This window comes from Typopeltis vanoorti, chromosome 4, assembly GCF_054136105.1.
Source record: "Typopeltis vanoorti isolate ZY-2024b chromosome 4, IOZ_Tvanoo_1.0, whole genome shotgun sequence".
NCBI classification, from domain to species: Eukaryota; Metazoa; Arthropoda; class Arachnida; order Uropygi; family Thelyphonidae; genus Typopeltis; species Typopeltis vanoorti.
Genome location: NC_143552.1, coordinates 58,055,192 through 58,082,691, shown reverse-complemented (window position 1 = coordinate 58,082,691; position 27,500 = coordinate 58,055,192). Strand labels below are relative to the sequence as shown.

Below are 27,500 nucleotides of genomic sequence, written 5' to 3'. Positions count from 1 at the left end.
ATAAAGTGAAAGTACTTTCTGCTATTTCAGGTATATGGGCATGTAATTTGAATATTAAACAACATGACACTTATTGAAAATTATCTGCCTCAAGTAAGAAAATTTCATCTTTTCAATTCAGAACATGATAATGGGAATTTTCTTCATCTGGCAGAAATCATTGCATACAGCAAAAATCTTTTGATATGACTGATTTTTTGTCTAAGAGCTGGGCAACTATTTCTTGGCTCCAACAAAACTGGAATGTATTGAAACATAAATTTGAAATCATCAACTCACTTTCCCCTTGTATATTCAACATCATGCCACTAAAAACTGTCTGAAATTCTCTTTTAGAAGCTATTGATAACATTAATAAAAATATAGAATGTAAGGCAAAGTATACTTTCAAAAATATCCACTTTTAAATTTCTTTGCTCAGTATTAATTTGGTATGATATTTTAAATAAAATTAGTGTGATAAGCAAAATGATGCATGAACCAAAATTCAGTGTAGATGATGCTCTTGAAAGCATTGAAGGGATTAAGAAATTCTTGGGAGAAAATTGAAGTGATGAGGTTTACAAAAAATCTATTATTGATTCTCAACAAATTATGGTGTCTGTTCACATTGACAACAACTTCTACAACGTAGGAAAATACTAGAAAAAAGGAGAAAGAAAACTCATTTTAATTGCATATTGCATGATCAGCCCCACAACTATGTTTAAAATCAGTTTCTGTTTTCCTATGTCAGAAACAATGTCATCTTTAAAAGAAAGGTGTATGATGCCAAAAGAATATGACATTTCAGTGTTCTAGGTGACTTGTCATTTGAAGAATTATATTGAAATTGACTGATGAATACAGTATAGAATGTGATATTGATGGGACATTGATGTTCGAGGAACAAAAACCTTAGGTTGTTTTCTAAAATCTAGTATGACTTGTTGAAGTATTACACAATATATTTACAGCAATAATTTACTGGATATGTTTCCTAATACTTTTGCAGCTCTCAGGGTATATTTAATCTTACCAATATGGTTGCCAGTGAACAATGTAGCATCTCAAAATTAAACTTTATTAAAAACTGCTTAAGGTCTGCAGTGCTACATTCTACATAGAATCTAGCAATCTTTCAGTAGAAAATGAGATACTAGTACAAGTAAGTATTGAAACCACCCTAAAGAATTTCATTTCCATGAAAGCAAAATAAATGTGTAACTTTTATAGCAAATTATTATATTCTAGTGACTCTGAGTTCGGAATTACTGTGATTAAAAATTCAATTTTTTTTTTATTATTTTATGTTCAATAATTTGAGTTGTATAATTTATACATAATAACTTTGTAATTTTTATTATTAAAAAATAAGTAATAGAGTAACTTTAAAAAAAATTGCTTCACGAAGGGGCATTTCTTCTAATTTTTACAAAGGCACCATGTGAGCCTGTGGTGGCACTCAAGGAGATGTTCAAAAAACTTGGTAATCGATACCTCTGTGTAAAGGTTGAATCTGAATGATTTGCCTTCTACTTCCATATTTAGTGGAGTCCAACTTGATCTTTTTTTAAAAAAGAATTCTTAAAGCAAAGAAAAATAGCTCTGTATCAGATAAAAGGAACACCGAATAAGATGTGTTGAACTTTTTAGAAAACTCACTTAACAGTTCATTAAGTTAAGTGAAAATTAAGTGTTCATCAGTGAGAAAATGAAACAATATGATGCAGATTAAAAAATTTGCACGAGTTGAGTCCAGGAGAAGGCAAGTGACTGCTATTTAATTTGTATATCAATAGTATAAGAAATGATTTGATAGGAAATATTCAGTTGTTTGCTGATTGCACTAAACTGGGAAGAGCAATGGTAAATGAAGGTGATTCAGAGATCCTGCTGGAAGACTTAAACAGGGCATGGGCAAAGGTAAATGGCTGCCAATTTAATGTGGCCAAGTGTAAGGTGATCCACTTCGGAAGAAATCAGAAGCTGTATGCAATATTGAGATGGAACTGAACTGAATGAAATTGATGAGCCCAGGGACTTGGGTGTGATTGTGGACAGGGAGTTGAAGTTTAGAGGGCATATTGTGAGGTAACCAAAACAGCACATCAGGTTATGTGGTTATTGAAGAACATGCTAACAAGCAGGGATAGCGAGGTTATTGTTTTTCTATATCAGTGTTTCTTAAAGTATGGTACGCGTACTCCTGGGGGCATGCGAAAGGTCTTCAGGGGTACGTGGAAATTTTCGGCTATGCATCATTAACGCATGGAATCATTATATTATATGCAATTAGAGACAACTGGGATAAAAACAGCACTAACTAATGAATCACATCTCCCCTCCAATAGAAACTGCTATATAGACTCAAAGCAAAACCGTATGTTGCTGGTGCAACATATGGTTTTGCTTGACACCACCCCGTCATGAACGTGTTAAAACTAAGAAATATATACTGAATGTGTTTCAGATATTATGGAATTCGGTTGAAGAAAATTAGCATTTCAACTCAACTGTTGAAATTCTAATTTGTCTTTGGTTCATGCGATCTTTTGTTAATACCGCACCAATCATATGCACTTGTTCATAGCTGCTCTACGTATCTCAAATCTTGTAAATTACTGGTAATTTTTGCTTGAAATAATGGGAAAGAAGAATGAAGCTATTTGGGTAGAAACTTTGACGATACACACAAGGAAACTGTTCTCGATGCTTAAAGTAGCGATAGCGAGTAGGAGCTTCTTGGTAAGTCGCACTTTGCAGTTTTTTTCCTGAAAACTTTAGTTTTCGAAAATCCCCGCATATATCTCACACCATGATTTTTTACCTTTAATTTTGGGAAAAAAAGAGAGCAATATAGCAAATACAAGTAGCTATAAGCAACAAGAAAACGTTGATATTGCATCTGGATCAAATGAAATTGATAAGGGTGTGTCATCTGACATCTCTAGAGAAACAAGTATGATATGAATTACTTGAAATGTGGATTTTGATGGATGGGAAATGAAGAGGAACTATTCCAAATTTTGTTCTATTAAAAATAAATCATATTTTTTGTTTACTTGAACACATAAATTCAAATAAAATAGACATTTACAATGAAATATACTTTATTTATTTATTTGTTTATTATTTTGGTAAGGGAGTACTTGGTAATAGTGAAAATTTAAGAAGGGGTATGCAGATATCTGAAGTTTGAGAAACACTGCTCTATATAATGTCTGGAGTACTGCATACAGATCTGAATTCTGTGATGATGAAAAAGTTCTGGAGAGGATCCAGAGGCAAGTGACAAAGATTGTGTAGGGTCTGTAGAATGTTCCTATGAGAATAGATTGACAGTCTGTGGCTTCAAAAATTAGCTGTTAGGCAAAAAAAGAGGAGACGATAGGAACATTTAACTTATTAAAGAGATTTTATAGGATTGACACTGAAAATTTTTCAGTACATGGCAAGAAGGGAGAGGACAAGGATCACCAGTGAAAGCTGTGTAAGAGTGAGAGAGAAGTTGTGTGATAGAAGCACCCACAACCACCTTTGGATTGCCAAAGGTGGTTGTGGGTGCTTTTTCAGTGAATGAGTTTAATTAGAAGTATGATAGGTATTGTGTTAATGATGACTGGTGTATGAATAATGGTTCTCCCATGATGAGTTTTCTGATTCCATGGAGATATCTGTATAATAATAATAAGAATAATGTCAACATTTGTTTCTACATCACAATTATCCTCTGAGCTGTATTTTCAATTTTTGCTATGTGACTTTTGATCTTCAACTTCCTGTCCATCATAACTCCAAGATTCCTAGCTTCATCAGTTTCTTCAAGCTTAACCCCCCCCCCTGTATAGTATAGTATGTCATTGAAAATCTTATTATGCCAGAGTGCATTACTTCATACTTACTAATGTTGATTTTTATCCCACACATGAGAGGTAAAAGAACATATAGCACATCAGTACTGTAAGGTGAATTGAGAGGCATTATAATTTCTCTACAGTTCCAGTCTGTTCAAAATTAATGCTGTATGTCAGTAGCATCCTGATTGCCATGTCTATCTTTGCATCATCGGCAAACAATTGAATATCTCTTGTCAGGTCCTTCTCATTATCATTAATGTATATATTGAATCACAATGGTCCAAGGCCTTATCCTTAGCAAAGTCCAACAGTACCATAGTATATGTATATTCCCTTTATCCAGCTAGGCCATAACATTATTATAAAATACCATGTGAGCAAATATCTCAGACATGACCTCCCTTTAGTAAACCTATGCTGTTTGTTGCAAAGTATAGCTTGTCTATCAGCCTGTTTCTGTACGCAAGTTCTTTCCAGTTATTATTATTGCACAGGCACCTCCGTGGAGTCCTAAGTGTCATCATGTGAGAGCCAAACTATCAACACAATATTTATCTTCTCTCCTTGAAACCATTAATGGACAAATCACTCACAACTGACTCAGGCAACTCATTCCATTCATTCACCACTCTCTCTCTCTCTCCATGCAAAAAATGTAGTCCTCACACCCTTGCTAACCACACTCTTACCCAACTTCCAGGAATGACATCTTATTCTGCACTCTCTAGCCAAGTGTTGAAACATTTCCCCTGCATAAAATCCTTTGTTTCTATCTCCCCTTTTTTGCCTATTGTTGAAGAACACACTAAAAAGCAGGGATAGAGAGGTTATTGTTCCCATATATAAAGCCCTCAATCTATCCTCATAGGGAGCATTCTACAGACCACTTACCATCTTGGTCACTCACCTCTGAATTTTCTCCACCTCCTCATCCCCAAGAAACACAGGTGACCAGACCTGAGCACAGTAATCCATATGTGGTCGTATTTAGGCTTTATAAAGTGGGATGATAACTCCCTTATTTCTGCTTGTTAATGTGTTCTTCAATAACCAAGTAATCATGTGTGCTACCTTGGCTACTTTATCAGTATGCCCTCTAAACTTCAACTCTCTATCTACTACATTGATGTCCAAAACCTAAGAATGAACACTTTCTGAAGATTACAACTACAAATTTAGATGAGTCAGCTTGTGGTAATTTGTATAACTGATGATTTAGAGTAGAAAGCGGGTACACATTCAGATTTTCTGATTGTGTGCAAAGGAGTCACATGGTAGCGCTCAACAGAATTCATTTCTGTGGATGATAAAAAAAAAAAAAAAAAAAAAGACTGCACTACGAGAATTGTGTTTGAAGGAAGCTCTTTTCGGGAAGGTATAAAGTTGCACACTTGGATGTCTTGTAAGGTCTCAAAGACATCATCTAGATTATTTCATGCAGGGAAGAATAATTGGAAAGAAGGCTGCAGAATTACTGATATTGCTAAAGAGTTTGGAATCTTACATAACATTGTGCCCAGTCTCTGAGCAGTGTTTCAAACCAATGGAATGTGTTCCAGATGTTTATTAAGAGTTTGCCCTCACTCTACCACAGAGCATGAAGACAGATTTTTGGTTATAACATCCAAACATAATTGATGCACCATGACAGGTCAGCTGCATTGAAGCACAAGTATACAGATATCTCATTCAACTATGACAAGACGTCTGCTACAAATAGTCCTATATGCTTGAAGGCCTGTAGTCTGCATCTCTTTTATCCACAGCTCATCATAGAGCACGTTTCCAGTGGTGTTGTATCCACAAAAACTCTACAAGACACCAATGGATTACTGTATCCTTTACAAATGAAAGTTATTTTAGTCTTTCCTCCGATTCTAGATGACACTTGATCTGGCATGAAAGTGGTATTGCTTACCATCATGAGAATGTTCTTGAAAGAGATCGACGTGGTGGTGGTAGTGCTGGGGTCATGGTGAAGACAAGCATTATGTTTAATGGATGCATCGAGCTACAAGTGCTGGAAAAAGGGACTATGACTGGTGAACTATATTACAGTGAAGTTCTTTAATGTCATGATCAATTATTCAGTGGTGCTGTAGGTAAAGAATTCATTTCTGTGGATAATGCCACATTACATCGTACATGAGCAGTGAAGATACTTCAGGAGATTGTGAATATTAATCAAATTGAGTGGCCAGTATGCTGCCCAGATCTCATTCCCATAGAACATGTTTGGGACACAATAGGGAGATGCATTGTTGTTCAAAATTCCCATCCAGAAAACAAACAAGGCCTTCCTTGTTCTGAAGGAGGAGTGGGCCAGTTTGCCTCAAGAACTCCTGAATCATTTGGTATTAAGCATGGTACAATGTTGTGAGAGCTGCATTGTAGTTTGGGATGGACATATTCCATATTTAAATATCCCTCCACATAGTTTTTGTAAGCACTGTACATTAATTCCTTAATTACGTCCTTAGGAAATTTATGAGTTTTTACCAAAAATGTATTACAATTTAATTTGTATGAAATTTATAACACATTTTTTGTGTAATATAATTTTAGTATACTTGTCAATAAATTTATGTGATTTTGCTGTAGTCATGAAAAATTTTTCACATATAGATAAAAATGCTGTTTGCCCTTAGCTTTTGGACACCAATGCACTACCCTCAAATTCCTGGCTTCAATTTTTTTTTTACAGAAATGAAATAAAAAAAATCATTAAAAGTTCCCTCTATCAGTATTCCATATCAACTGTGTTTGTGATACTATTGTTTCCAATATTTGCATGCTCTTGTGGCTTGCTTCTTTCTTTCTTTCTTCCCCCCCTTTAACTTTGTTTATTGTTTATATAAACAATATAACTTTCCCTTTAACTTTGTTTATATAACAGTGTTTATTGTATTTTGAATAATAAACACTGTTTTTAAAAAATTAATTTATTTATGAGTTTCTATCATTTTTAAATTAAAAAAATTGTGCCCTTCTTCTGCCATATGCACAGTAATGTAATTTTAATCTGCATGCTTAATTATTAGATAAGATTTAAATAGCTTATATTAAATAATTATGAGACAAGCAATAGAAAATATATAATAACCATAGAATATTATGCAGTGATTCATAATCTAATAAAAAATTAAATTGTGTATTATGTTATTAAACTCTGCTAAGAAAATTCCAAGGTGATTTCCAAATTCAGCATTAAAAAAAAAATGTGTACCCTATTTTTTATTCAAGAAAGAGATTCACTTTTTATTGCACATTGTTGCTATCTTGAAACAGTAAGACAAGCTGTAAAGTTGAGAGACTTGCACTTTCCTCAGATGTCAAGAATCATCTAGTACTATCTGTTAGATTAAATTATTTTCTGAATGTTTTGATTTCTTGCCAGAATGTAATTGGAACATGACACACAAGAGATGCAGTCATTCTGAGTATTGTGCATAGAGTTTAAAATTTTTACTAACTTATTACTGTATTTCTTACTAAATAATCATTTTAGTGTAAATCTCTCTCTCTCTCTCTCTTTGTTTTGGTTATTTACAGAAAGTATTTTCTTTTTTAGGTTACTATAATGCTACTGAGTGTATTGAGAATTGGCTATGGCATGGAAAGTTTAGAATTTGTTCGGCCTGGGGTACTTCTAAGGTTTTTGAATCGTGCTGATATGGGTACAGTAATTCCAACATCTGGAGTTATTGGGGGATTTGCAAACAGAGATTTACCAATCATTGGAGATTCCCAACCAGTATGTATTATGTATTAAAGTATTACAAAGTAAAAGTTGAAAGACTTATGGAATTTTTTAAAGTGTTCCCCCCCATTTCATTTAATCCTTTGTATTCTTTCATTTCTACATGTTATATATATATATATATATATATATATAGAAATGTTATTATGTAATATGTGTTATTTGCATTATCAGATGTGGTCATTAAAATGCAACCTGTTTAATCTAATTACACTCATAAATTGATACTTCTGTGTTGCAGTTTGTAATCTGATGATTAAAAACTTTTTACTATGAAAACTTCATTAGACAGTATGTGACTCTGAAAGGCTGCAAACCTGTTATATGTTGGTATGGTATTAGTACTGTGTGTTAGTTAAGGTTAGATAATTTGGTGCATTCACTGTAGAGACCAAATACAAGCATATCCTGTCATATGCCTTGTTAGGTTCCAGGTCACCATCATATAGCAAATCACTATCTTTTTTTATGATATATGGTTTAATAATTTTTAAATGGTCATATATGTATATAAATGACATAAATAAAGCATTTATTTATTTACTTCAGATACACAAACCAAAAAGTTATTCTGAATTGCTTGGCTTAAGGGAATATGGCAACCGGTTTGGTCATCAATCTACACCATTAAAAGTTTTTCTAATTCTGCAGTAGGATTGTCATGTTTACCATAGCATAGTACTTTTTATTTCACTTAGAACTTTATCTTTGTTTTTAACAGCTGTAACAGCAGTGGTGCGAGGGATGTCTGTCAAGGAGTATATGTGGAACTAGTAGGTGATTATGGCAACTTAGGAGGAAGCTTGAAGCTGTGCCATTGCATAAAACCCTGCAAGGGAAGGATGTTAGTAGGGCATGGGAGATAGTTAAGGACATCTAGAGGAAGCAATATTAAATTGTATACTTAAAGTAAGGATGGTAAATCAAGTAGGAATTAGATGGATAAGTAGTACCATTAAGTATGAGCTGGAAAAAAAGAAATAGTTGTGGAGAGTACATATGGAGAAAGGTGACCAGCAAGCTCATGAACAGGGTCAGGAAAGAAAGGTGACCAGCATGGTAAGGAAAAAGAAAATCAGATTACGAGAAGAAATTAGCTAAGCAGCAAAAGGAAATTTGAAAGAATTCTTTCGTTACTTGGCAGGAAGAGGAAGAATGAGTATGGAAGAATAACAACCTTAATGAGTGGTGACAAGGTGACAGAAGCAGATAAAATAGTTGAGTTACTGAGTGACTCATTTTGCAAAGATATATCATCTAAGTGAGGTTACTGCTGTAACATATGCGACAGACACTGATGTGGGAACAGAAGTGGATGAATTGGAGGTTCTTAGGATATTTAGGAATCTCAATGTAAATACAGCTGTGGGATTATATGGGATATCAGCTCTGCTTTTGCAGAATGTGCACGGGAATTGACAATGCCTCTGACTAGGCTGTTTAGGTCTCAGCTCTGGTAGAGTTCCATGGGAGTGGAAAGAGTGTAAAAGAATTCCCTTGCATAAGGAAGGTTGTTCTAAGACTTCAGTAGCAAATTATAGACCAATCAGTATTTCAGGCATGGTAGTAAAGATACTGGAAAAATTGGTAAAAAAGAGAATTCAAGAATGGGTGGATAAAAATATGATATTGTATGAAGGGCAACCTGGTTTTGTGATGAGTCAGTCATGCCTTAGTAATTTACTAACTTTTTTTATAATAGCGTAACAGCTGAGTTGAATTAAGGAAATGGCTACACAATGATTCTGCTGGATTTCACAAAGTCATTGGACAGAATACTACATGAAAGTCTGTTATGTAAATTAGAACAAATGGGGATAGATATGACACTTATTATGTGAATAAATGGGTGGGTGCAGGACAGATATCAAAAAGCGGTATATGGAGGAGCAGAATCCAGGAGAAAGCAGGTGACCAGTGATGTGCTGCAAACTTCAGCGTTAGGACTATCAAAATTTTGATTCATTATAATAAATTATATTAATTATAATAATGAAACTTATAATATTAATAATAATACCGCACTTCGTGCTCCGGATTTTTGTTTCCAAGGTAGAGCCCTGGCACTATTTCTTTTAGGACTACATCCCTGGCTAGGACCACTGCTGTTTAATTTGTTATTTCTTTTAGGACTACACCCCTGGCTAGGACCACTGCTGTTTAATTTGTACATAAATGATATAAGAAATATTCAGTTGTTTGGTGATGATGAAGCAAAATTAAGTAGAACAATTGTGAATAAAGTGATGTGGAGAGCTTGCAGGATCATTTAAATAGACTGTCAGTATGAGCATAAGATAATGGGTGTCAGTTTAATGTGGAGAAATGTAAAGTTATGCATTTTGGGATAAATAGATTACTAACTGTGTACCACATTGATGAAACTGTATCCCATGAAATAGATGAAGATAGGGATTTAGGAGTGGTGTTAGAGAGTTTGGGGTGCTTAAGGGTCAAAGCTGTATAACTGGGAGGAGACCTCCACTCAGCCTTTTAAGGAATGCAGAGAACCGAACAGAGCTTCTGACTTAATATCTAATCCTCATCTTTTCATAGTGCACCCTGTTAAGTATCTCCCTTGATACTGAATGAACAAGGATGTGTTATGTGCAATAGCTAATCAAACTGAATTCTTATTGGCTTAAACTACAATGTAAAATGATGGTACAATATGACAGAATTTCGTATTGACTGAGGCATTACCTTGTTAAACAAGGGCATTGTTGTTTTCACTGGGGAGTACCAGGGAGAACAGTGCAACATCGTCTACTAAAACATATCCCAGAGCACATCCCAACTCAACATCAGCAGAGCTCAAGATTGGTACTATCAATGTAAGAAGTATCAATGATAAAGAAATAGAACTAGCAGAATAATTAGATAAGTACCAGATTGACATAATAGATGAGACTGTTCTAAGCAACAAATACAGAATGTTATATTCAGGCAATAACAATCAGGGAAAAGGAAAAGTAGCTATAGTATTCAACACTAGATATGAGGATAATCTTCTTGAATTGTAGGCAATATCAAGCAGTGATGTGGTCAAATATCAGAATGGGAAACTGGACAATGTGACTTATTTGTGCTATGGTCCCACAGAATGTTCTACTAAGGAAGAAATGGAGGAATTTTTGAGGCATTAAAAATTAAAAACCAAGATTTGTATTTAAGTTTTGAGATATTAGTACTAGATCATCGACAAGCCCAAGGAGTAATTTTTTGGGATCTATGTTTATTCACCCATTTAGGTCTATTTTTCTCAGAATATATTCTAAAGTGCTGGTAAATAGGTTTGAGGAGATCACATTGCCTTGGTGGACCCTGTCTTTATATCTATATTTATAGGTTGATCAAATAGGGTTATTTGTGTTGTCAGATTTTTGTCAATTTCTTTTATCATGTGGATGTAAGTAGGATCCACTTTTATTTCCAGTAAGGCACGAATGTGACTGCATTGTGTTCTATGGTATCAAATGCTTTTTTGAAATCAATAATGAGGAAACATAAAGGAATTCAGTATTCTCTGCATTTTTCTGTTAATTGCAAAATGACCTGATATGATCTATCGTGGAAGAGCCTCTTCTGAATCCTGCTTGCTCTCTGCTGGAGTTGTATTCAAGAGTAGTTTGGATTCTGTTCATGATTTTATATATGAGAGAGTAGATAGATTGGCAGTAATTTTTATGGCTTTTTTTTATTCTCTTTTTTGAATAGAAGTATGGTTTTTGAGGTCTTCCATTCCTCTGGAATCTTTCCTTCTTTCAAGCACCACATGAATCCAGTAGCCAAGGCTTTGAGTATAGTTGGTCCACTTTGTTGGATTTCTTCAGCCTTAACATGGTCAAGTCTCTTGAGGCTTTACCTTTATTCATTTTCTTAAGGGCTTGTTCTATTTCATCAAGAAGTACATCTGGTAGAATCTCTGTGACTCAGTCGGTATAGACGAAGCCCTTTGGTTGAAAAGACCTGGGTTCAATTCCTGCCCATGACATGAGGAGCCTTTATCTGGTCTCTTTCAACTAAAGGTGAGTTAGACAGTCTCATATGGAGGTAGAGGATTTTTTTTTCTCCCAGAAACTGGTTTTTCTTCTCTCAGAACAGTCAAACCGGCCTGTGAACTCCACAGTCAAAAAATACATACTTAAAAATCCCTCATTGGAGAGCTCAACTGGTCCTAAGGGACGGATGAGGAAAAATTGGGGGAATCCCACATGACAAGTACATCTGGTATATTGGTCAGTTTTGGAATGACAGGTTCTGAGACTTGGCATTTAGTTGCATAAAGATCATTATAGAAATTCTGCACAATTTCTTCTATCTTTTTTTTCTGTTAGTATGCTTTCTGTAGGAAAGCATACTAACAGAAATTCTGATTTTGATGGAATTGACTGCTTTAATGTCTTTCTCTATTTTTTTCAGGCTGAATTTTGCCCATGTCCATTAGTTTTTGTATCCTGAAAGCTTTGTAGTCTTCTGGAATTCTTTTCCTTAGTAACTTGAAGATAATTTTGTATTCTAGAAAATTTCCTTCGGATTTCTTTAGTATTTTTCTCTTTTTCAGCATTTCTATTGTTTGAGGTGTGAGTCGTTCTGTTTTCTTTTGTTTCACAGGAATTTCCAATTTTCTTTTGCACTTTTGTCATCATCTTTCTAGCAATTCTTAATAGTCCATTTGGTCTCTTCTATGTACTTCTTGAACTTGTGATAGTCTGTTTGTTGGGTCTGTCTTTTGTAGTTTGATGTAGCCCTTATATGTTCTTTTTTTTTGTGGTCTATTCTTATAATGGCTCTGAGGAGTCTGTGATCAGAATCTATGTTGAAATATGTTTTGGCTATTGTACCAACATTTTGTACCAGTCTTATTTACAGTCTATTAAAATGTAGTCTATTTCATTTTTTGTGTCTCCATTCAGTGATTACCAAGTCCATTTTTCTTCCTGGGCATTTGTTGAAAAAAGTATTCATAATAAAAAGTTGTTCAACTGTGGTGAATTTGGCTAATCTCTCTCTCCTCTTCTGTTTTTCTCTTCCAGACCATTTAGAACCTATAAACTTTTTGTTTTGTTTTCTGCATCTTATTTTGGCAGCAAAGTCTCCATCAACGAATGTGTAAGGTTGACTTGTAATTTAATGCCTGTTTGAGATTCATGTAGAAATCTTCTGTTTCTTGATTATCAGCTATGGATGTTGGAGCATAGGCAGGATATTATTTTTATTGTTATGTTGTTCTCTAATCCAATTCTATTGGATTAGAGAACAACCTAATTCTTTCAGATATGATGTTGCAAGAAAAGATCAACTTGGTGAGCTTAGGTTTAACAATAAAGCCCACTCTGCCTTGTTCACCACTGTTTGAAGATGCTCCAAGGAGTATCTGTGAGCCATTGTACCATCTTGCTGTTAGTTCTTTTAATCTTTTTGTTTCATTCACTAGGAGAATATCTTAGTTCTTTGATTAATAAATCTATTCTGTAGTCTCTTGCCAAAATTCAAATATTAAGGGTACTGATTGCAGTTTTAAAGATTTAATAGGTGGCTTATCTTCGTCTGCAATATTCTTAGCACCTCTGGCCCCACTCAGGACTCAGCCATTTCTGTTGCTGTAATAATGACATCTTTGCTGTAGTCGGATACACACTTCTCCTGACTAGGGTTCTGAAGTGTTCATCAGAGCTCTGTTAGCGTTATTGGTTCCAAGTTTGATGGTGGTTAGGATTCCCAACACTATATATATATATATATATATATATATATGTTAAAGATACCAAGTAATTTTAAACCTGGTTTTACTCAATTTCCCAAGTAAGCAAACAGACTAAAAGTCAAGTTTGCGCATGCAATTGATGCAAGTCTAACTGATCCCACAGGTAGTGCAGGACCAGGGCAACTCGTGGCAAAGGTGGAACAAGCTCCGATCACTAATCTTAATATTTACCCTTAATGCCAAAACACATCTCCAAGAAGGGGATGTATAATGTTTTGTATTAAAGGCAAGGGGCCACTACCCAGACCGGTTTCGACCTTTATTGAGGTCTCGTCAGTGGGAGCTAGGCTAGAATTAGAAATACCAAGATTTAGTAGTACAGAGCTTGTAAGTATTTCGCCAAAACAACTTACCATAAGGTGTTTTAACCTTATTAAATAAAAATCTCTGGAGGAGATATAAATGTAGAAAGTATTTTTACCTTGGGTATAAATATGTTAAAGATACCAAGTAATTTTAAACCTGGTTTTACTCCTTTTCCCAAGTAAGCAAACAGACTAAAAGTCAAGTTTGCACCTGCAATTGATGCAAGTCTAACTGATCCCACAGGTAGTGCAGGACCAGGGCAACTCGTGGCAAAGGTGGAACAAGCTCCGATCACTAATCTTAATATTTACCCTTATTTACCCTTAATGCCAAAACACATCTCCAAGAAGGAGATGTATGATGTTTTGTATTAAAGGCAAGGGGCCACTACCCAGACCGGTTTCGACCTTTATTGAGGTCTCGTCAGTGGGAGCTAGGCTAGAATTAGAAATACCAAGATTTAGTAGTACAGAGCTTGTAAGTATTTCGCCAAAACAAGTTACCATAAGGTGTTTTAACCTTATTAAATAAAAATCTCTGGAGGAGATATAAATGTAGAAAGTATTTTTACTTTGGGTATAAATATGTTAAAGATACCAAGTAATTTTAAACCTGGTTTTACTCCATTTCCCAAGTAAGCAAATAGACTAAAAGTCAAGTTTGCGCCTGCAATTGATGCAAGTCTAACTGATCCCACAGGTAGTGCAGGACCAGGGCAACTCGTGGCAAAGGTGGAACAAGCTCCGATCACTAATCTTAATATTTACCCTTAATGCCAAAACACATCTCCAAGAAGGGGATGTATGATGTTTTGTATTAAAGGCAAGGGGCCACTACCCAGACCGGTTTTGACCTTTATTGAGGTCTCGTCAGTGGGAGCTAGGCTAGAATTAGAAATACCAAGATTTAGTAGTACAGAGCTTGTAAGTATTTCGCCAAAACAACTTACCATAAGGTGTTTTAACCTTATTAAATAAAAATCTCTGGAGGAGATATAAATGTAGAAAGTATTTTTACCTTGGGTATAAATATGTTAAAGATACCAAGTAATTTTAAACCTGGTTTTACTCCATTTCCCAAGTAAGCAAACAGACTAAAAGTCAAGTTTGCACCTGCAATTGATGCAAGTCTAACTGATCCCACAGGTAGTGCAGGACCAGGGCAACTCGTGGCAAAGGTGGAACAAGCTCCGATCACTAATCTTAATATTTACCCTTAATGCCAAAACACATCTCCAAGAAGGAGATGTATGATGTTTTGTATTAAAGGCAAGGGGCCACTACCCAGACCGGTTTCGACCTTTATTGAGGTCTCGTCAGTGGGAGCTAGGCTAGAATTAGAAATACCAAGATTTAGTAGTACAGAGCTTGTAAGTATTTCGCCAAAACAAGTTACCATAAGGTGTTTTAACCTTATTAAATAAAAATCTCTGGAGGAGATATAAATGTAGAAAGTATTTTTACTTTGGGTATAAATATGTTAAAGATACCAAGTAATTTTAAACCTGGTTTTACTCCATTTCCCAAGTAAGCAAATAGACTAAAAGTCAAGTTTGCGCCTGCAATTGATGCAAGTCTAACTGATCCCACAGGTAGTGCAGGACCAGGGCAACTCGTGGCAAAGGTGGAACAAGCTCCGATCTCTAATCTTAATATTTACCCTTAATGCCAAAACACATCTCCAAGAAGGGGATGTATGATGTTTTGTATTAAAGGCAAGGGGCCACTACCCAGACCGGTTTCGACCTTTATTGAGGTCTCGTCAGTGGGAGCTAGGCTAGAATTAGAAATACCAAGATTTAGTAGTACAGAGCTTGTAAGTATTTCGCCAAAACAAGTTACCATAAGGTGTTTTAACCATATTAAATAAAAATCTCTGGAGAAGATATAAATGTAGAAAGTATTTTTATTAAGATTAGTGATCGGAGCTTGTTCCACCTTTGCCACGAGTTGCCCTGGTCCTGCACTACCTGTGGGATGAGTTAGACTTGCATCAATTGCAGGCGCAAACTTGACTTTTAGTCTGTTTGCTTACTTGGGAAATGGAGTAAAACCAGGTTTAAAATTACTTAGTATCTTTAACATATTTATACCCAAGGTAAAAATACTTTCTACATTTATATCTCCTCCAGAGATTTTTATTTAATAAGGTTAAAACACCTTATGGTAACTTGTTTTGGCGAAATACTTACAAGCTCTGTACTACTAAATCTTGGTATTTCTATTTCTAATTCTAGCCTAGCTCCCACTGACGAGACGACTTATACCCCAAGACGTGAAAGAGAGCTCCAGTTCCAGTTCGAAGAAGAAAGAGCCTGTGCCTACCTGTCCAAAAGAGGATCCAGTTCCTGCGGCCCGAAGAGAGAGCTCCATGCTCAGATTCCTCTGCAGAACCCAAGCTTTGGTAAGACCTCTTTCTCTTTTTTTTTCTCCTTATCTGTTGTTTTGCCCACATTTTCTGGTCTCGCTTTGTTTGCCGAGAGGAACGCCCTGCGTTCCTCGACTTTGCCCTCCCTTACATCCCCTCTCTGCAATTAGTAGTCAGGAATTTCTGTAACTATGTCGCATTTTTTGCCTAGAACTAAGACGCTCGGTATCGAGTTAACGAAGCCTGTAGATCAGCGGACGTTAGCGGGAGCTCTAATCCAGACAGTAGGGGCGGAAAATATATACGGATTCATACCATACGGGAACAATAGATTTCAAGTAGTGATCAAAAACGACCAAACAAAAAAGAAATTACTAGAAGGTTTTATTTGTTGTGGACAAACAATCAGACCATTCCTCGTAGGAAGCCTACGCAAAACGCTAAAAATAACTAGGTTTCCTCTAGAATACCTAGAGAATTAACCTGAAGTCAAGAAATTCTTCAGTCAATGGGGGGAAATCCATGAGATTAAAGCACTTCAGCACGCCGACTATAAAGGATGGAAAACAGGAGACGTTGAAATCCTGATTGACATGAAAAAAGAAGTCCCCAATTTTGTTTTTTTGGGGGGAACGAGGGTAATGGTAAACTACCCAGGTGTGAAAAAAAGGTGCTTTAGATGCAATTCGGAGGAACACCTTGGGGCAGATTGCCCTCGAATACAATGCAGAAATTGCAAATCGTCAAAGCATAAAATGGAAAGCTGTACAGAACCCTGTATTAAGTGTGGGGCTCTGACCCACAAATTGGACACATGTCCGAACAAGACACACTCAGAAGCAATAGGAGGGACCATAACACCGATTAGGGCAACGCCCATCGGGAACCCTGAGAAAATATCAAGGAGCGATTTTCCGGAGCTCGGCCAGCAGGCTGAAAAGGAAGCAGCAATGGAAACGAAAACCCCAAAGATACCCAAGACAAGTCGCCACACACAGAACATCACCAGCATCAATGTGGCAAACCATGAAGCTTGCAGGAAAGAGGAAGAGGTCACACCCAGCGCCCCAACAAAGCGCGCAAGAGAAACGGAATCACAGGAAAAGAAAAAAGCGAAAAAAGCAGCATGATGTCATCGGAGGACGAAACAGAGTACACAGAGACCACAGGTCAACGTCGAACAATAGGCGCAAAGCCCCTCGACAATGACGTTACAATGTTAGAGAGCCTACCCCCAGTAATGGATCAAGTGGCACAACTCCAAGTCCATGAAATGGACTCTGACGAAGACAGGGACTCTACAGACAGGCTCGTCATTGTCTTGGATGCTCAAAGTGCAACCAGCTCCGACGAGGAACCAGAACCGGCTTTCATAAAACAAACACCAGATAATGCCCCCCCCTCATTCTAACACCACCATGGAAGTTAAAATCGCAACTTTAAACACTAACGGACTACGCAACCCCTTTGCGCAAAGCTCTGTCTGGAGACTAATGTTAACACACAAAATTAATATCCTCCTGATACAAGAAACCCATTTCTATAAGCATTGGGACGTGGAGAACTTCTCAAGAAGCTATCCGGTCACCAGCTACTGGTGCTTCGGGGACGCTCACTCGCGAGGGGTGGGGATACTAATTCGCCCTCCAATCGCGGGGGGGGTTCTTCAACGTCCAAAAAGACGCCGCAGGACGCCTAGTAACGGTGGACTGGAAGTACGGTGGCCGTACCATCCGACTTGCTGCAGTTTACGCCCCGAACAATCCATACCACAGAAGTGGTTTCTTCTCTGCCCTTGAAAACTATCTCCTGGGAGCAGAACACCTAATAGTTGCAGGAGACTGGAACTGTGTGGAAGACACACGTCTAGACAAAATAGGCGGGAACGCAAACAACGGAACTGGCGGTATTGCCGCTTTAAATCGATGCTGTATAAATTTTGACCTCGTCGATATCTGGAGGCGGAATAACCCCGCCAAAGTAGAAACTACGTGGGGCCGCGGCCAGATATCGACAAGACTAGACAGGGTGTACGTGTCCCAAAACCTGGAACAATATGTTCAGAGGATACGTCACACCGCAGTGCATAACTTGACAACCGACCACAAGATGGTCATTCTAAAAATCACGCTCCCAGAGGTGATGGAAACAGCCAGAGGTCCTTGGAGGCTCCCTCCCACCTTCCCCAGTCTTTTCAGTGACCAGCTACAGAACCTCTGCGACAGATGGACAAACACCAACTGGGACTGGGAAAACTGGCTGACCTTCAAGAGGCAGGCTAGGGAACTGTTCCAAAAATGTGGACGCGAAAGGGCCTACCAAAAACGCAAACGGCTGAGGGATCTCTACAGGGAACTCGGCTGGTACCGGACAAACGAACGGAGCGGAGTTCCCTGCGGAGATCTCATCAGACAAGTAGAAATAGAACTGCAGCAAGAGCGGCAGAGTAGAGTCGAGGACCTCGACTTTCGAACGAGACTCTATCTCAGACATTTGGAAACACCTTCCGCCGCATTCTACAACCAACAACGGGTGGCGGCTAATGATGAGAAAACGATTCACCAGATCGAGGAGAAGGGCCAGATTTTACGCTCAACCCACGAAATACTCCGTCACTTTCATCAGCAGTATATCGGTATCTTCTCTGACCGGCAGGGCACGGATGACTTCAGTGAGTGGGATGCAACACGTTTTCCCGATCATCTTAGTGCCCTGCAAGACAGGCCGATAACTGCAGCCGAATTAAAGGCCACGTGCAGAATGATGAAAACAAAGAAGACCCCAGGGCCAGACGGACTGGGGATAGAATTCTATAGATCTATCTGGGAATTTGCATTGGCAGCGTTAATAAACATCTTTAACGAATTCCTCACTTCGGGAAACATCCCCGAGGAATTCGTTAAGAGCCACACCATCTTTATCCCCAAGAAAGACCGAGATCGGACTTTGTCGAACAACTGGCGTCCAATCTCCCTAACCAACGTAGACTACAAGATTTTTGCAAAAATTATCTGCACGCGCCTTAAGGGTGGTATCGAAAAAATAATAACAAGCTCACAGGTCTATGGGATCCCTGGTAGATCTATGGAATTCAATCTCTTTTTTTTAAGAGACTTGATCAAACTGGCTAAAGAGAAAAAATACCCCCTGGCACTTCTCTCCACCGACCTAGAGAAAGCGTTTGACAGCGTCAACCACAGGTACTTGCAGAACATCCTACTAAAAACAAGCGTGGGCCCGAGACTTCGGCGTACAATTAAAAACATGTATGCGGAAGCCACAACCCAACTATCTATTAATGGGTTTCTAACAGAACCAATCCGCATAAAGAGAGGGGTTAGGCAAGGCTGCCCGCTAAGCCCCCTCCTCTTCTCCCTAGTATTAGAACCCCTAATCGAAAGAATTGATAACACCCCCGCAATTAACGGTATTCCACTGCCCCAAGGCTCCAGACAATGCAAAATAGTGGCATATGCAGACGATGTAGTGGCTACACTCAGAGACTCTGAGTCCATCTATATCTATCTGCACACACTGCAAAAATTCAGTAGTCAGTGGTCTTCGCGTTAACGCACAAAAAACCAAAATCAAAAGTTTCGGAAATTTCCATAGCACTGGACTTCCCTACGGTTTAACGCTACAGACACAGCCTCTAACTATACTAGGCGTGCCCTTTTCAGACACCCTAGCACTACCAATCCAAAAATTGCAGGAGACAAGCAGGGAAAGGATAAGGCTGTTCAAACCAACCTTCTTCTCCTTTTATGGCAGAGCGACAGTAATAAAAACAATCGTCACCCCAATGCTGATGCACACTGTCAATATCACAGGCATCACACTGGCACAAGAAAATAAATTATCAAAAGAACTCCTGGATTTCTTCTGGAATGGGAGAAAACACGAAGTAAAGAAAGAATATCTACAACTCAAACAGGAAGAAGGGGGCTATGCTCTGCCCGATCACAGAAGCTTGCTACAAGCAAACACGTTCAAAACCGTACGGAAGGCCTTAAACTCCAACCACATTTCTGGCCTACTAATTAGATATTTTATAGGACTTTTCCTCCCCCTCTTTGGGATCACGGACTATGCTGGACCCCACGCAAGGGGGGTGCCCAAGTGGTACCGTACAGTAGTGAAATCGATCACAACACTCAGAGACAGAGGAATAGCAATCCTCACACACAAACCCAAAGCAGTATACTGGGATTTCTTCCAACTTTCCAGGCGTGATACACCCAATCTTAGTACAAATAATGAAATTCTCTTCAGAAACATCAAAAATAGCTGGGAACAGCCTTTTCATCGGGATCTAGCCTGGAGAATAGCCTACGGGCGGCTCCCGGTGAAACAGGTGAAATCCCGCTATGTACCTAACCCGTGCGACCCATTCTGCGATGTCTGCCGGGACGTGGAAACGGTGGACCACTTCTTTTATTTTTGCCCACCAGCCCAACGCATCTCGCGGAGACTCAGCACAGCATTGGGAATCCCCATGCTGACAGTAGAAGAGGTAGTACGACTACAATTCCCGCCATCAGTCCAAAAAACCCAAAAGTTCACTATCTTCCTAATCAATGTACTAAAATATCACATCTGGAAAGTACGGAAAAAATCCCAGGTACGAGACGCAAATTTAATGTATGCAAGAATAAGAAAAGGTTTCTTTTTCTACTTACACAAATTTCTTGCACAAAAAAGGCACTTACTAGGAGACTTTAAATTTGTGAATCAATACTGCAAACCACCGATAATATGCTTTCTTATACAGGGACGCATCAAGCTCTGTATATCTCTTTAGAACCCAAAAAAACCCACCATCCCCCCCACCCCAGGAAAAAGAATAACCACTCTGTTTCCCCTAGCCACAAAGCTTTCGCTGGCACGGTTTCTTTACTCCAAACAAGGGGGGGGAGAGCTGAGAACCCGGGCGGCGAAGGCTTACTGCGAGGCGGTGCCGCTCCTCGTGAGCGGCATCTCCCGGGCCAGTCTCTTCTCCATTCTAAGTCCCAGTGGTACCAGGTATACAACTTCCTCAGTAAGTTCCTATTCATTCCTACTTACCGGAACTTAAGTCCCGTTATTTTAGATTTAAAATAAATATTTAAACAAGTCCTATTATTTATATCCTGTTTAAAAAAAAAAAAAATATATATATATATATATATATATTATATATTTACCTGGAATAAAAATAAGGATATTATATCTAGTAACGTAAAAAGAACCTCCATTACTACTGGACGAAATCATTACTTTAGATAAAATAATATGAGAACTATAGACAAAAGTCTATGTTTAACCTTTTCTGAACAGGTAAATTGAGATTATATGTTACAGACCAATTAGCCAATAAGGCTAAACAGGTTGACTGGGGCCTCTTTTTACCTCCTACTATCCTACTCTATCTTATAACATACTCCTCTTTTACTGTCTGCTGATCCTCAGCATGCTTTATTCTCCAAAGGCCAATGATGAGAGACATGAACTCCCATTCTACCTCAATAAAGGTCGAAACCGGTCTGGGTAGTGGCCCCTTGCCTTTAATACAAAACATCATACATCCCCTTCTTGGAGATGTGTTTTGGCATTAAGGGTAAATATTAAGATTAGTGATCGCAGCTTGTTCCACCTTTGCCACGAGTTGCTCTGGTCCTGCACTACCTGTGGGATCAGTTAGACTTGCATCAATTGCAGGCGCAAACTTGACTTTTAGTCTGTTTGCTTACTTGGGAAATGGAGTAAAACCAGGTTTAAAATTACTTGGTATCTTTAACATATTTATACCCAAGGTAAAAATACTTTCTACATTTATATCTCCTCCAGAGATTTTTATTTAATAAGGTTAAAACACCTTATGGTAACTTGTTTTGGCGAAATACTTACAAGCTCTGTACTACTAAATCTTGGTATTTCTAATTCTAGCCTAGCTCCCACTGATGAGACCTCAATAAAGGTCGAAACCGGTCTGGGTAGTGGCCCCTTGCCTTTAATACAAAACATCATACATCTCCTTCTTGGAGATGTGTTTTGGCATTAAGGGTAAATATTAAGATTAGTGATCGGAGCTTGTTCCACCTTTGCCACGAGTTGCCCTGGTCCTGCACTACCTGTGGGATCAGTTAGACTTGCATCAATTGCAGGCGCAAACTTGACTTTTAGTCTGTTTGCTTACTTGGGAAATGGAGTAAAACCAGGTTTAAAATTACTTGGTATCTTTAACATATTTATACCCAAGGTAAAAATACTTTCTACATATATATATATATATATATATATATATATATATATATATATTAAATAAATAAATAATGGTAAAAAAAAAACATAAAATTGCAAATCATAAACAAAAAAAAAATCTCTTCTGCACCTTCCCTTCAGACTAACATTTGCAGCATAAAAATAATGTGCAAAACCATTTCAGACATCAGACCTGACCTTTTGTTTTGAACAGATGGTGTCTACAACAATACCATACATCTGATACCATACATCTGATGTGTGATTCCTTCCACAGCTAGGGTAGTACTTTATTTAATCCAATATTCTGCTAGAAAATGACAAATCTTGCTTTCTTTTCAAAAGTGTCTAGCATTCAACCAACATTTTTACTGACCTTCATACTTTGAAAATCACTCTTCTCGTTACCTTCTTATTCATAAAGCTTGATTTTCTGCAATCCAGCTAATGAGACAGTGAGACATATCTTTCTATAAGCCTGTTTGTTTGGCCAAACAAATAGTACCTATTTCCAACCAACATGGGTTGGATTTAAATGCTATCTCTTTAAATCCTGCTGTGGACATGGATGTTTGTGAATGTCTTTGAATTGGAGATGAGTGTCATCACCTGGTATGCAATTGTCATTTTTTTTTTATTATTATTATTAGATTCTTGAAGTGGCTTGAAAAATTGTTTAGTCTATAGATCAGGGTTTTCAGATTATAAAAATGTTTTGTTCATTTAAAATTAAAAATAAATAAAAAACCTTACACAATAGAGTTATAACTCTCTGGGGAGTTGCACAGAAAAAAAATCCAACTGGCTTCCCTTTTTTTCCAATTCTGTTGATGAAGTTGGAAGTATATATAGAAATATTTGCATGATCATTTCTTATAAGCAGCGATTTAATGCAAATTGTTAATCTGTCTACATGAATACTGAATAAGCTTTTCCATTCAACCAATAATTATGATCTCTTCTTATCTGCTTTTCTTTTCAGGTATATTGTAGAAGTTACCTTTTCTCTTGGTAACCCACATCATAATCACTTGCAAGTTTCCTCTCCTATAGAATGCTTATCTTGCAGTCATCCTTATATCACTTGCCACTGCAATATTGCCTAAGTGGAATGATCATTGACTCTTCCCTTTCATTGTCAGTATTATTTCCACTCTCCCAATTCAAACTCTTGCTCCAGAAAGATATCAGAAAAATCTTTTAATAAGCTACATTCCAGAATGTTTGGTTCTGTTGGTATGCAGCCACTTGTACTTAAAGCAAAAATTTGAAGTTTGTCTTTGGAACTATAGTTCGCCCACCGTTTCTAGGTCCCTGCTTCGCTTCTTTCCAAGAATAGTCGATTCATGCTGAAGGGGAGAAAGAAATGAAGGATGTCCGAATTGGTCGCCAACACGCGAAATTACGTGCTTTATAGGTAAAATTTTCCAACTGTTATATAAGCAACATAGTTAACTACAATCATCATAAAAGAGAAGTTAATTTTCCGACCGGTAATAATAACTCATCCCACAATACGGACTGATTACCCTATCATCAGAATGGGTTCTCCTTTTTCGGAGTTGCACAGAAGTGTCGAGGGACCTCTAATCGGTGGGCGAACTATACCACTTTTCCTGTATTGTTTCTACACTTCCTGCTCAGCTGGCATCTATCCCCCAGCATGGAAGCAAGCCTATATTCAGTTCATTCAAAAATAGAGAGATAAAAACCTGCCATCAGACTATTGACTCTTTGCCCTTATCTCATTTTCTCTGTAAAATAATGGAGAAAGTTATTAATGGTCAACTTCTTCACCCAGCTTATTTGGATATCTGGATTGCAGTAAAAGTCAAGCTTTATTAATAAAAGAGTGAAGATGCCTTCAGTAATTTTCAAAGAAGTAAATACAGTAGGTGAATGTTACTGAATTGGAGAAGGATACCTTAAGCCAGAGTACATCCAAAGCAAAGGAATCTATATTGGACATTCTCTAGCAAGCAGTATCAGATCTCACAAAGGCACAGAATGAGATTGAAAAGGAAAAGAATTAAATGTCATGTGTAATTCGGACAGTGAAGGTGGATAAGTTGTTGTAACTGTAATTTGGGTTTCTCTCAAGAGTTAGGTGTTTAGTTATCTAGACTGTAAGGGATAGAGATGTCACTTATGTTGACATTTGTGCCATGATGTTAGTAAAATGGATGGGAAAGTATTTTTATAGAGATTCTGGTATGTTTTGAATTGTGCTTAATTTGGCATTTTTTTGAAATAGGTATTAGCAGGAGATTTATTTCAGTTGCAATGATGCTGTCATTGTGTATTTAATTTTTGATTGAGTTAGATGAAGTTTCAAGTAGGGCATGTAGTGAAAGGAAATGGACTTTTAATAGCAATCAGTCTTCTTATTGTAATGTAACCTTGATAGTGCCTCCCCCCCCCTCCAGATATGACATGTCAGAGTATTTGTCAACAGGGTTTATTTGCTAGCTGACTGGGATGCCTCCTGATTCATTACTGAAAGGTTGAGGTCCGTGTATTATCCAGTGATTGGCCTGCAGCACCATCTTTTTTTTTTTTTACTGCTGTACCCTTGATTAAAATAGAGGAGTTTTGGATCTTCAAGGACATGCCAAACATACTTAAAGTATATCACCTACACTGCATGGAGAAGAGGAGGGGGGGGAACAGAATGCTCTGGAGGATAAACATGACATTTTGCCACTTCAGGCCTGTAATAATTTCAATGTAGAAAAAAATGTTATAAAAAAAAGACTTCTTTCTGAAGTGACAAGTTATTCTGGGGAATCTATCTCTGCTTTACAGAACACTCCTAACCTCAACAAATATGAATGTAAAAAACTTCCAAATATCTGGGAGCCTGTAATTCCACATTTAAAGCAAGGAAATTAAACTGTGCCTAAAGAGTAGAGTCAAAATTTTTGTTTGATATTCTGTGAATATTTGTTTGATGTTTATATTCAAATAGTCACTTTGTTGCCTTGTTATTTTTATCACTTAAAATGCTTTAATTACTGTTAGGAAAAATATGGATTAAAAATTTTGAAAAAAAATCCACTAATGATTATTCAGACGTTTTAATCTTAGTGAAACTTTTGACTAATATATTCAAAATATATATATATTCAACTTTTTTTAACTTCTGTGTTGTTAATAAACCATTAATTTCTTTAACATATAAGCATTTCTTATTCATAAGTTTATACATTGGTTACACATACTTCTAATTCTAATTTTTTAGGAAATGACAACTTTAACAAGTTTATTAATTATAAAAACTTTAATTAATAACTACCTATATTTTGGCAATGTTGCATTGCCATCTTCTGGGATCACAAAACAATGATATGTGCATGCAGGCACTCCCACTAAGCAAATGAGGCTGAAGAAAGGCAACTGAAGTCACTCCTAGTCTTAAAGGTGCTACCCCGAGTGGGCTAAATTGAGTTGTCTTGGCCACTGGGTTGACAATCTTAGAATGCAAGCTTCCCAGATTTGGAGCAGTCTCTTGCACCCAAATTCTTTGAGGTTTGGGAAGTTTTTCAGTGCTGAGGCTGATTCAAGGAATGATCTTTCGTACTTGCTGCAGCGTGATAAAGTGTCCTTCTTCCAGCATATTCTGTGGCTGGTGTCCAGTGCACGGTCAGCAAGTTTTGAGCGGCTGTATTGGTGGAACCAGATGTAGTCCTTGTGTTCAGATATCCTGATATTGGCTGTCCTGCCTGTTTGGCAGTAGTAGGACAGTTGCAACTGCAAAGGACCTGATATACTCCAGGTAGGTCTAGGGGAAGTGGCTGGTCTTTAGTGCAGCAGATTAGAGATGCCAATTTCTTATGTGGTTTCTAACTAGTTTTCATATTTTCTTAGTATTTTTGTTAGTTTTTCGGATGTATCCTGGATATATGGAATGGTGATAGATTTAGAGTAATCTGCTATGAAGGAGGTGTGTGTGGGGGTAACTGGTTTTAATATTTTTTGGGGGTTGTAGCCATTGGCTAAGAAGGTGTTAAGGATGTGGTTAAATTCAGTAGTTAGAGCATTATTATCTGAACTGCTTAAATTTTCTCTGTTATATATGGTTTTTATAATCCCATATTGTTGGGAGGGGGCAGTGACTGCTGGTGAATGTATCTATCTGTATGTGTAGGTTTCCTGTAAAGAGAGAAAGCCAGGGATCCATCAGGCTGGTGTGTAATCAGAGTGTCTAGGAAAGGGAGACTGTTGTTATTTTCTTTTTCCAAGGTAAACTGGATCCTGAGGTGTTGAAGTGTGTTGAGGAATTATGTCCAGGCCATGTGACCAAATGGCAAACGCATCATCCACATAGCATAGCCAAACCTTGTTTATATGGGGCAGAGTTTAAGGCTTTTTCTTCAATGGTCTCCATAAAGAAGTTGGCCAGGGGTGGAGAGAGTAGAGATTCCATGGCTGGCCCCTCTATCTGTTTGTATAATTTTCCTTGCCAAACGAAATAGCTTGAGTTCATGGTGAACTGAAATAGGGCTGAGATATTGGGAGGAAATTTGGCTTGGATAAGGTCTAGGTATCTTTGAGTGAGACATTGGCAAATAAGTAGGAGACATCAAAACTGACTGTTATGTCAGTATGTTGGAGTGAGAGGTTTTCCATAATGGCTTTAAAGTGGGCTGAGTTTTTTTTTATGTGTGAAGTTGTGGTGCCAGTATATTGTGAGAGCACCTTGGCTAATTTGTATGTGGGGGAATCAATGCCATCCACAATGGGATGTAATGGTACATTTTGCTTATGAATTTTTGGTAGTCCATATATCCTGAAGGATCTAGAGGTAAAAGGTTTTAGTCTGTTAGTCACTTTCACAGGCCAACCTTCTTAAGGAGCCTATGGAGTGTTCTGATTTGGTAGCTGGTGGGATCATATTCTGTAGGGAGGTATGTAGACCGATCTAAAAGTAAAGAGACAAGCTTACCTGTGTAATCTGATTGGTTTAGAACCACAGTGGCATTCCCTTTATCTGCTTTAGTAATTATTATTTTTCTCTTGTTTTTCATTTCTTGCAGAACTTTGAATTCTTCTTTTGATAGGTTGCTTTTTGGTGATTTGATTTGGGTAAGAACACTGGCTACATCCAGGCTTATGTTGTTGGCAATATGGTTGGGAAGGCCGCAGATACCTTGTTATACCTTTATTGTTATTTCTTCTGTGAGGATCTTTTTCGCACGCAGCTACAACTTCGCTATAGCAA

At 37.6% G+C, this 27,500-nt stretch overlaps 1 protein-coding gene across 4 annotated transcripts in view; it reads left to right on the top strand.

The window, feature by feature from the left end:
• The window catches only part of Scgbeta (sarcoglycan beta), a 112,424-nt gene that overhangs the window by 33,321 nt on the left and 51,603 nt on the right, over window positions 1-27,500 (top strand). For all 4 annotated transcript variants that reach the window (XM_090391201.1, XM_090391202.1, XM_090391203.1 and 1 more), the window contains one exon: window positions 7,411-7,593. In XM_090391201.1, the coding sequence (XP_090247327.1) occupies window positions 7,411-7,593 (183 nt within the window). The remainder of the gene's footprint in view (window positions 1-7,410; window positions 7,594-27,500) is intronic.